Raw genomic sequence first — 11,970 nt, forward strand, 5'->3', positions numbered from 1 at the left:
CTTGATCAGCAAAAAACATGTCCAAAATTGTTTGCCCGTTCTAAACAATTTTAGACATTCATTTGCAGAATATTTTTTCTTCTCGGTATGGTACTTGACTATTGGAATAAATTTGCCACATCTTCAATAAATTAATGTTTTTTCCTTTTTATCTTGTGGCCAAACAGATAAATTGGAAAATGGTTTTGAATAATCATGAGCATTCAATGTTAAATATTACTGGAGTTGATCAGAGTATATTAGGAATTCATGTTATAGCTTTCCTTAGTAACAAAATTAATTTATGTTAATACAGTTTAAAAAGTATTTGATAAACATTAATATATTTCTGTTTCATTAGAAGGTCAATCTTTCTTTGGAAACAAACACTCGTTTGAAGGATTCTTCATTTATAAACAAACTGTCATCCCAGGCTGCTGAAAAAGTACGTTCTGTTTGGATACAGTGGAATAAAGCTGTTCAAAATGCATGATGATGTTTTCTCTTGTAGGTGGTGAGAAAAGGATAGGACAGTAGATTGATTTTCCTAAACTGTAGCTTATGTCAGTGGTAACTAAATAGAATGACCACATTCATCTTTAATTAGGATGTTCATTATACACACATTTTTGTCTGTTGAAGAGCTGTCATGTTTTAAATATACAAAGTGTGAATTCATTAAACATGGAGATAATAGATATTAAGTATTTTTTTTAAAAAGCAAAATTATTTTCAGAACTATATCATATAAGGCTATTTACAAATACCCTCTCTGTGTATAGTATTTGATCCAAAATATTTCAAACTCTTAAAGACAAGTTAGAAAAAATAATTGAGATATAGAAAGGTTTAGCTAGGAAAATAGTCACATTAGAGCATAGTTATCCAGTTAAACAGTCAAGCTAAAGACACAATTGGAATTTACTTAGGCTGTGATCCTACAAACAGACACATGGTTAATTTAATACACATGAGTAATCCCATGGGACTGCTCACGCAGGTATAACTAAGCACGTCTGTAAGTGTTTGTATGATTGTGTTTTAGTTCTAGTTCCTTGGATTCCTATGGGATTTCTGAATTTGGGGAGTGAGGGGATCAACTGTCCTAAATTTGAGGGCCTGATCCTTCAGTGTGCTGAGCTCTGTCAGCTCCCATTGGCTTATTAGATATAGCGTCCTGAACATGCTGAATCAGTTTTATTAGTTTGGCTTACTGTACTGTGTGAAAGAAAAATATGAAGAAGGTATTTAGATTTGCATTAAAGGAAGCAGTTGAAAGAAATGACAGCCCATTTATCAAAACCAATTATAACTGCTTTTAGAAATGTTAATTATAGACATACACTTGAATTGGCTTCTGAAATATGTATATATATATTTGCTTTGGGTTTTTTGTATCTATAGGCTGCATCCAATGCAGATATACTGAGTGAGAAATTATTGGATGATCTTCTGGAAGATACAGCCCAGGAACTTTGGAATATGGAGCAACACAAGAAGGTGCAAGCTGAGGCTTTAGCCATGCTTGACAGCCCTAGTCTAGAGACAATGCTGCAAAGAATGGAAGAAATCGAAGTAAGCATGTGTCTAAGTGCTATTTGTTTGCAACATTGTCACCTTGTGCATCTGTTCATACCTTACAATGTGAACCTGTACCTTGTTTTAAGCATGGTTTTACTGGGCCAGAACTTGAACAGGAGGCCTTGAAGCAGCACCTAGGTTTGGCAGAAAGTAGAACTGTTAATTCTGTGTGACAGTTTCCCTCTGAGTCAGTCTTGGACTAGTGATCTCGGAATACGGGTAAGGATAGTCGAGTGGTAGGGTGCCAGCTTTGGACCTGGAAGAGGTGGGTTCACCCTCCTGCTCCATGACACTTTCTGTGTGATCTTGGGCAGGTCACTTAATGTTTCTGTGCATCAGTTCCTCCTCTGTGAATCGAGGATGATAATACTTTAATAACTGTGAGGTCTCAGATACTACAGTTATGGGGGCCATCTAACTACCTCAGAGAGAGAGTGTCCCAGAATGCTTCAGAATGAGACATAAAATGGAGGTCCTTACCACTAGGGACCATTACAAATTCTCCATGAGTTTTTGTAAGATTCGGAGTGTTAACTCTGAGATCCTGCTCACATTCCAGCACAGTTAATTTATTTTCTTCTCACCTCAATTACCTCTGTAGCTTCAACTGCATATGGCATTCTTCACTCTCTGTTAAACAGCTGCATTCTTGCTGCATTCAATGGTGGTTAAAGTGATCATTACCCATCCTTTAACTGTCTCACAGGGGTGCTAAAAAGCTAAATTCATGTTTGTGAAGCTCTTTGAGAGTCCCCAGTGTTGGGTTTTTATACGGCATTTATCACAGTAGCATGACTGCCATGATGAAACACACTATGAAAGTCCAAAGTATTATAGGAGATACACAGTAAAGTCATAATTATGCTATTAACAGTATCTTTCTGTCATTTGTCCTTTTAGGGAGATATTCCTCTAGTTGTCTTTTGGTTCCCTTGACCTTCCTTTTACTGTAGCTATTTTTGCAGATATGTATCTCCAGTTTGTGGTCAAACTTCACTTAGCAAGAAAGTAGAAATGAGACTGGAACCAGAAGCTGCTCAAAGCAATTGAAGAAAAATATCTGCAAAAATAGCTACATTAAAAGTACAGTTACATTACAAGTAAGGGGACTTAGACTGGCCATACATATGTCCTGATCATGCAAACACTTACGCACCTGCTTAAATTTACTGCTGTGAAGTAGCCCTATTGATTTCAGTGGAACTATTCATGGTATTAAAATTAAACTTGTGCATAATTGTTTGTACACCTGTAGCCCAGATTCTGCAATCAGTCTGCTAGGTACTGTCGCCCTCCTGGTGGGCTTGCCACCATCCTGGCAGTGTGCTCTTTGAGACTTAGTGTTGCATTTCAATCTACATATTTCTATTAAGATTTTTTTTCTTCTGGTTCTCTTATATTTCAGGTGGGTGGGAAGATTTACACCATGATCAAAATGGGTCATTGTTTGCTTCTCCATCAGTACAGTTGAACTGATTAAATATCTGTTTGATTAATTTTGTACATTTTTTAAAAAGAGATACCAGGAAGCAGTTCGTAGAAGATTTAATCAGATTGTGTATGCTGATTCAGAGTTCTGGGCACAGGAAGAGAAAAAGGGTAAGTCTTTTGTATTAAACAAAACAACCCTACTTTTTGCTGCAGTCTCTGTCTTTAAACTTAATATCTAAAAGCAGGTGAAGCTCACTGAGAAGCTTGCAATCTAAAGTCTGAATCCTACAATTAGCTTGATTTGAATGGATCCAAGTGAAGTTACTGGAGCAGCATGCGGACGCAAGGGGTCTGCCTGTGTGATCCATTTGCAGGATTAGGGCCTGAATCTTTAATGGGATATATGATGTTGATTTAAGTGAAGTTTGGTTTCTTCTTTCTTTTTCTAGTTATTCTTTGACAAAAATACAATTGATTTTTTTCTTAGTATTGATATTCTTTCTCTTTTTCATATCAGTGTGGTTGAAACTTGCAATCTGCCCTACACAAAATCTGAGGAAATCGGTTTTGTGCAGGGAACTAAACAGAGATTCTGTTCCTCCAGTCCTCCCCAACTCAGCACTAGCTATCACCACCTATGGACTACAATAGCATGTGTTGCCTCAGGCCCTGGCCCTGACACTTGTCTCCATGCCAGCCTAATTAGAACAAGAACAGAGCCAGTCTCTCCAGTGTGTAAAGAGTGTTGAGCTCCCCTATTATGTGATGGTTTCTCCAGGTATTCTTTCCCAACCCCTGTCACACAATGTACTGTTGTGCTAATGTGGCAAGGGAGATAGGAATTTACCCTGTTGTTGTTGTAGCACAAATCAGTAGCCCGAAGGGTGGGGAGAGGAGGAGATCATATAGGGATCAAGATGAAGTCTGGTTAGCACTCTTCCATTATGGAGTCATGATAATGACTCTAGCTGAGTACTCCTCATTTTGACCACCCTCCTAATTTATCAAAAATAGATTAGGCCTAAACTGTCTCATACTTAGTCCCAAACCAGGGAGAATATTGCTTAAATGTTGGGTCTCAATATTTTTTTTCTTTAGAGAACTGTATATTCTATGACCTCATCTCTTCTTTGTAAATGTGAGTCTTGCATTTTTCCATTGGATCATTCAAAAAATAAGACACAGTGGATCTACTGACCACCTTCTACTTTATTTTTCTGTTCTATGTCTTTGCTGACTTCTGCTTGCTTATTTCTAATTATTTTCATTTCTCTTCTACTGATCCACTTGCAACTGATTCTACCTCCCTTTTCTGAAGCTGAATTGGTAACTCTTCTTTTATCCTTTTGGCCTCCTTTTTCATACACCATTGCCAGAAAGGACAAGGACAAAATGACAATAATATATAGATGCAGATAAACACTCAAGCTTTTTTGTTGTTTAAAAGGAATTAAAAAACACAGACCGGGATGAAACACTTTTTCTCTCCTCTTTCCCCTTTGCTAATGTCCATTTCAGAATTCTCAATGATTCATAGATTTTTAAGGTCAGAAGGGACCATTATGGTCATCTAGTTTGACCTCATGTACAACACGATCCAAAGAACCTCACTCAATAATTTCTCCGCCATGCCCATAATTTGTTTGAGCTATAGTATTTCATTTAGAAAGAAATCTAGTCTTGATTTAAAGATTTCAAATGATGGAGAGTGAGAGTTCTCAGCACTTTTTTTTAACACGATGTTTTCTATGATCCACCAAGAAGGCAACCTGTCAAATGTTCAAGTTCATGTTTTAGCTCAGACATTCTTAGTCATACTCCAGAAGGAACTAGTTTGCCTTCTCAAATAATGCCTAACTTTTGAATGAGCGAACACTTGATTAAAGTCTTTCTGTAGTTTCAAACATCAGGGGAGAAGAATGAGATCCTGACCCAGGCAATATATTATCCAACCAGCTCTTTGAGTGGATGAGCTTTATTTTGAACTTCTCTGAAGCCAACCACTTTGTGAACAACAAATACAGGTCCTGGCTCTGATTTGGATTAGTTAAAGCCAGTGGGATTCTGATAGGGAAAGGAGTCCACTTGTGAGAGAGCTACACATGAACTACAGTTGTTTAGAGTAATTTGTAGAATAACAGTTCAGTTATTAGATCCATGTGTAACAGCTCTTCATCCTCAGACTGAGCAATTACTAGAGCCACTTCATTAAACTGCTTTTGACACCTCTTGAAGACCCATCTGGTGCTAGAGTGATTTGAGAAATCTGTTTCAAAGCCTGTAAATCCCCCTGCACTTTCGAGAACAAAGCCAAAACTGAAGAGAGAATTTAGTGTGGGTTCATTTGGCCGTGGATTAATTTATGCTGTTGCAAGGGAATCCAGTTCCCTCTATATACCCTAGCAATAATTTTACTCCACTGCAGCATATAAAAAGATTATTTCTAGTATAGGAAAGTTCAGAGTTCACAGGCTGAGACTATACCTATAAAACACAGCAAAACACTCTCACCGACTTATCTAATGATTCTTCCCTAGGAAAAAATAAATGAATATTTACTGTCACATTGGCTCCCCTTCTTCCCCACTCCTTGTTTTTTTTTTAAATATACCAAGCAATTTAAATGGCTCAGATTCTATATGTCTATATGCAGCAGTGAAAAAAACGATATATTGGCGGTCAATTCAGGTTTTCTGTCAATGCAAAGAACACTCTTAAATTAGTCAATTAAGTGTACAAGTTCTTTGCCCCCTCCTTATTCTTTCATATAAATCAAATTATGGAAAAATTATAAAAATGAAGGAGTTAGATTTGTTTAGGAAAAGGGCAAATTCTCACTTCTCGTCCATTGATCTGTGGCTAGACTCTGACTTCCCTGAATCACTACATTTTCTTTACATCAGAGTACACTGCCCAGTGTGCTTCCATAATTAGTTCTTAATCTTCCTTTAAAAAAAAAATAGCCTGAAAGATTGTAATTCAAATTTCACAAATATTTTCCTCCTGGCTTCTCAGTAATAGATTATTTTTCTTTATTCTCTAATTGCCCAGACTGATATTGTAGCTTTTCATATCAGAAGAGCTTTCTAACTGGGTGAAGAGAGAATCTTAGGGGTGCTATCAGGAAGCTGTTGGCTAAAGAAAGTCAGCTTTCCAGACAAACACTCATGCCATTTCCCACACACATTGATCCTGGTTGTAACTCCATTTGCCTCAGCCAGGTCTTCAGCTGGGGTAAGTCTGTGGAGCTTCACTGATTTACCCCCAAATGGCCATATATTGACTTCAATGGACCTATGCCAATTTACACTGGCTAAGGACCTGACCATATAGGGGTTGATCCTGCAGCAGTGAAAACAATAGGAGATTTGTCATTGAATTTTCTGGGAGGAGGATTAGACCCATAGTAACTTCATAAGAGCTATGCCATTTTACACCAGGTGAGGATCTGGACCCAATTGTTTTAGTTTTATTTCCCTTTTCCATTTACTGCCAGTCTCTATTTATTGTTGTCATAGTAATGTTTCCTGTCACTGCCTTAGAAATACCCAATGAGATAACAGAGTACTTGTACTAAAAGTGGGATATTCTACAGTGCTTGGTATTTGAAACGCTTGGTTCTTTTGAAAGTACCACCTTATATTGATAGTTTAGAGGTTCATTGTTGGTAACATTTTTCTTTATTTCTCCAAAGGACTTATCTTTGGAAGGGTGCTATGCTTAGGGTGGGGACTTCTCTACACTGTCTGATTTTTTTCTTACCCAAAGAAACATTTTTAATGTTGTTTTCTTCTTTTTAGAAAGAGAAAGCGCATCAATAGAGAAAAGGCCTGTGTCTCCTCACCCAATCCAGATAACAAGATTGATAGGACGCAAAGAGTCGGAAGTGGATATTGTATTTGAAAGACCTTTTGATGGAAAGTGAGTAGAGAATTTTGTCATAAACAAAAATGCTCATATGCTTGAACTGTGGATATATAATGTAGGTTTTCCATTAAGAGTAAATGCACTAGTGATTATTATTTAAAGAGACTTTGTGGCTTTAGGTCGCATGTAAAAGGACATTAAAGCCAAGAAGTTCTGATTTACTGAATGTTTTGTGCTTCCAGTGCTATTGATGAAGATGTGGAAGTGGAAGAGAAATTGGAGACTGGAAATGACATTCGGCAGCCTTTGACTCGCAATATATCTCAACAAAAGGAATGCTGCACTTTTCTCTCTGTTCCAAAGCACATGCTCTGGAACATCCTTGATTATAACAGTAGATATGAGCAGCACCTGAAACTTATTTCTCATGAGGCAGTAGGAAGCTTCAATCCATGGCACATTGCTGAGAGGTACATGAACTATTGATGTGTTTGATTTTGTGAAGTGAATGTGTCAGTTCCAGATCTGTCTTTCTGTTCTTACTGAGTGAGAAACACACAGGGGAAAAATGGGCTGTTTAAATTCCAAATTGAAAGACAGAAGAGTTATGACAGTAGCTACTGGATTTTCTCAAATGATCCTTGGTGCTTGTGGACCTTTTAAAGTGTTCACAAAAAATTAGTGTGTGTGATACCAGAATATCTTGGAAGAGCAATTATTTTTCATGTCTTTCTATAGCATACCACAGTACCACAGAGCCATCTCCATCAGTTGTGTGAAACATAGATTGGTTTAGACTATCACAAGGAGTTTAAACCAGAGGGGTGTGTGATTCTCAGTTTCCACTTCACATCATTTTGTGAAAATCTGCTCTTATTGCAGTAGAATGTTGTGTGTGGAAATTTACACCTTCAGCTTTCCTTATCCACTTCTGTCTTTATGCAGTGGTAAGGCTGGATAACCTGCTCTGGGGATCCATTCAACTTAGACAATTTAACACCATGATTGTGTTTTGCCTTGTGATTAAAAAGCAAACATTGCCCTCCCATCTGTAAATTAACAGCCAGATGGAAGGAAGAACAAACGTTTTATGAATTTATCAAGGTATTAAAAGTAGCAGAGAACCCGTTTGCAACATTTAATTTTCACAATGGAGGGGCTGTGATATTGTTTTGTGGACTAACAATAGAAATACTTTTAAATGGCAGCTGGCTTTTATTGTAAATTTCACTGAAGGGGAGATTCGAAAAAGAAATTTTTTTGTAGAGTACACTTCTAGATATATAAATAGTGTATGGCATAGCTGGGTCAGCACTCGGTCCTCTGCAGTGCAAACGAGAGGTAAAATAATAACTGTCTATCTGCTACTTATTCCTTATCAAAGAAAAAATGTTTATTCATTCTCTCCAAGTCTGCTAAACGAGGAGAGAGGTGGCAGCTTGAAAGGTTACAGTATAAATAAAAAATAGTCATCCTACCAGCGAACTTTGAATAAGCAATTTTGGTTTGCCCAGTAACAGGTGCAGCAAGCTATTGTTTCCCTAGGTTAGACTGGCCTGGTCACGTTTCAACACTATCATTATAAACTCCTGCACAGTGTTCATAATTAGAGCCCTGCAACTCCATGGATATCCACTTTATATCCACAGATATCTGCGGATGTGGATATCCATGGACCATTTTTGCAGATCATGGAGGATGCGGATATAAATTTTATATCTAAAATGTGCAGATAGCTACATCTGCACTGTTTGGTGAATGTTTTACCACCAGAGGGCACTATAAATCTTGTCAAACATTACATGTATCAGTAAACATTTGGAAGAAACCCCCTTACTCTATATTGAAGAGGCAGAAAAGTTAATTTTCCTGGTATTGTTGCAGTAAATGTAAGACTCTAAGGAGACATTTTAAACAGGCCAGCAAAGATCTGAATTTTCAAATGATGAAACACTACGAAGTCTTCTGTTAAAACCTCTGATACTCTTGCTCCCCTGTAAACATCCTGGCTTTCTGAAGGGCCTGATCCAATAACCATTAAAAGCAGTAGGAGTCTTTTCATTGACTTCAGTGGGCTTTTTATCAGGTCCTAGTGTGTTAAATCTCTCTGCACAAAGCAGAATGTTTGCATCTAACATTTTAAAAGAGGGAAAAAAGTACCAGTTAACAGAAGGTTGGTCACATTCCTCAATCCTCCATAGACACAATTTATTCACCTCTCTTTTATCGGAAAGCTAATAGAAGCAAAAATTTCAGATGCCCCACAAAACTTAGGAGTAAACTGGGCGGTTTTGTAGTACAAGACTTTTTCCCATAGTACCGTAAATATATATAATAAAAGAGAAATGTTTGTATTTCTTTTCACATTAAGATCAGAGCATTGATATGAATGGACGAAATGATAGGTGCATATTTAGGGTTTTTTTTTTTTTTTTACAAACCCCAGGATTCTATTCTTGGCTTTTAAACGTTCTTTTCTCTTTAGTCTTGCAGAAGAACTGACAGAAGAAGCCTTATGTGATGTGGCAGCAGAGTTGCAGGATGTTTGTGAGGATTATGCAGAAGCCGTGTTCACTTCTGAGTTCTTGCAGCCCACAGAGTAAATGCTTTTAAATTTGTGCCATCAGCTAGTGGAATGTCAAATCCCAGCCTTGCAAGCAGATTGGGTGCTTAGTTGTTTGTTTGTTTTTTTTTCCAGTATATTTATTCTTATTGAGCACATGGAAGAGTCTGCTCAATGTATGGATGAAATTCGGAACAGATTCGTCTCAGGGTTTTTAAAAATTATGATAAAGATGTTTTCCTTTTCAGCTTACAGTATACTAAAGGTGCTGAAAAGAGTGTTTGACTATAATAGAAGTAAACGTTTAACAATAAAGTTTACATATTTGTGCAGGGCCATTATCAATCCTTCTCTATATCTGTGATTAGTTTATCACTTGTGTGTGTGATCTAGTAGTATGAGCAAAGCACTGGGAGTTGGGCATTCTCAGTTCCATCCACAACTCTGCTACGGACTTGGGCAAGTCACTTAACCACTCCGTGCCTTACTTTCCTTCTTTGTAATGCTACTTACTTACTTCATAGGGGTGTTGGGAGGCTTAATCAATAAATTATTGTTGAGAAAGCACTTTGAGCTGCTGTGAAAGGTGTGCTGGAAATACAAAGTATTCTTCATGAGAGTCTAAAACCCAAACTGAAAATGCTGATGCTAAAGAGTAAATGCTATTTGATTTGCCTTCAGTGTTTCCAGCATCACACAAGAAAGATGCTGTTTATATTTCTGACCAACTGCTTCAACATTCTTCGCAGTCTCGTTAGCTGCTTTTTGGATCTAGATGCAATAATCCAAAGGGATGATCCTCATGTCACAGCATTAAGTAGGTGTAAACATTTTGAACAAGAGCGGGAAGTGGCTGGGTTTATTTGCAAGGAAACTTGTGCTGCTGTACTTTTGCAACCCAGCCTCTTTATGGCTGTAACATTGTTTTCTGAATGTTTACAGAACTTTACATATCTACATTAATGGTCCATGCAAATAAGACTTAAAAAAAAATGATTGGCACACGTTTTCTTCCCCTCCCCCCCCCCTTTTTTTTTTAAATACTAGCCTAAACAATACAATTCTTCCAGCACCAGCTCCATTTAAAGACCTAATCCTGCATTCTTTACTCACTTAACTCTTATTAATTTTAATGGGCATTTTATGGGTGAGCAAGGAATGCAGGATTAGGCTCCAAAATTGTGACATCAAACCATCTAGGGCAATCCACCTTCCTTACTTCTCATAGTTCTCAGCATTGTGGGAGGTATGGTGTATGTGATATGTACCCTGTAATCTTAAACTCAATAGCAGGTTAGGGATGGAGTGTGAAACTTGTAAATGCCCTTACTTTTGTTGATTTGTGTTTGAGACTGTGTTCACAGAATTGTCTTATCCCCATATTTTTACTGTAAAATAAAAATAAACAATAATCCACATTATTGATTCTTTTATACTGGGCCCTACCTTGAGTTTTGGTAACATGTCTGGAGCACAAACAATAAACAAGAAAAAAGGGTATGTGATAAAACTTATGGGTCAAAACATGGATCTAGTCATTAATTTAACCTCTAAAAAGAAATGTGAAGTGCTATTTAATGTGAGAAATTCCTTTTGTGCAATAATGTTTAACCTATTACAGCATCATTTCTAATATATTGAGGTTTTTTATTTTCTGTAAGTCAAAACACATTTTTGTAAACAAACAACCCCCCCCAACCCCAAGTTGTTTTTATTAAAATCTGTATTTTATGTTTTGTTTTGATAAGTTATTTGTATCAATGTAATTTTTGTGTGGTGGATGCTGTGTGGTTTTGTAATGTAAAACAAAATACAAAAACTAGTCAATTTTTCAAAATGTAGAGAGATTTATTTTTAAGAAATTCTGGTCTCACTAAAATACAGCAGTGTATATGTGCAATGATATTTTCCAATACTTGTATTGTTTTCAAATAAACTATGTTGACTTTAAGGATTTATTTTTTAATTTAGAAAAATTTGGCTCTAAATCCCGTGTTTATTATGATTAAGATACATTTTGCTTTCCCATTTAAGAAAATGCTTTTAATTTCTGCCATCCTAATCTTCACAGAGAGAAAAAGAGATGCTATAATAGAGGGCTGGCCATGACATTATGGCCTTACTCTGGGTATAGGCAGAGTATTGTCGCACTGCCACTGGAGCAGCTTGGTCAGGAGATTATGTCTCTAAGGCCAGTCTCCATACTAGTTGCCCCCACTGTTGCAGGGAAGGAGTAAACTAGTGCCAGCTCTCGTGTTAGCATCTGGGTGTTCTGGGAATGTGGAGCCAAGGCTCTGCCCACCTGCACAGGGAGCTGCTACCAGTGAGCTGGGTAGCCAGCAGAGAGAATACCTTGTTGCCACCGTTGTGGCTGGGCCACAATTTGGCCCATAGTAACTGGACATAATCTGTTCAAAAGTAGTTTAATTTTTTCCTTCCATAAATTCCTGCTAGGCTTTGTGACACCAGCTATATATTTAATCCAATGATGCTACATTGAGCTCTGATCCTGGGGGGACGGTGTTCCAGCAGAGATCTGCCTCCAAGCA

At 37.4% G+C, this 11,970-nt stretch overlaps 1 protein-coding gene across 4 annotated transcripts in view; it reads left to right on the top strand.

Annotated features, from left to right (window-relative positions):
- Window positions 1-11,429, top strand: part of KIAA0753 (KIAA0753 ortholog) — a 28,132-nt gene extending 16,703 nt beyond the window's left edge. For all 4 annotated transcript variants that reach the window (XM_067537994.1, XM_067537990.1, XM_067537991.1 and 1 more), the window contains 6 exons: window positions 341-424; window positions 1,384-1,554; window positions 3,078-3,159; window positions 6,792-6,912; window positions 7,101-7,328; window positions 9,344-11,429. In XM_067537994.1, coding sequence (XP_067394095.1) covers window positions 341-424; window positions 1,384-1,554; window positions 3,078-3,159; window positions 6,792-6,912; window positions 7,101-7,328; window positions 9,344-9,461 — 804 coding nt within the window. In that variant the 3' untranslated portion in view covers window positions 9,462-11,429. The remainder of the gene's footprint in view (window positions 1-340; window positions 425-1,383; window positions 1,555-3,077; window positions 3,160-6,791; window positions 6,913-7,100; window positions 7,329-9,343) is intronic.
- Window positions 11,430-11,970: the final 541 nt, after the last annotated feature.

The sequence above is a fragment of the Emydura macquarii genome, unplaced genomic scaffold, assembly GCF_026122565.2.
Source record: "Emydura macquarii macquarii isolate MOO-44397 ecotype Brisbane River unplaced genomic scaffold, CSIRO-AGI_Emac_v2 contig_450, whole genome shotgun sequence".
Classification (NCBI taxonomy): domain Eukaryota; kingdom Metazoa; phylum Chordata; order Testudines; family Chelidae; genus Emydura; species Emydura macquarii.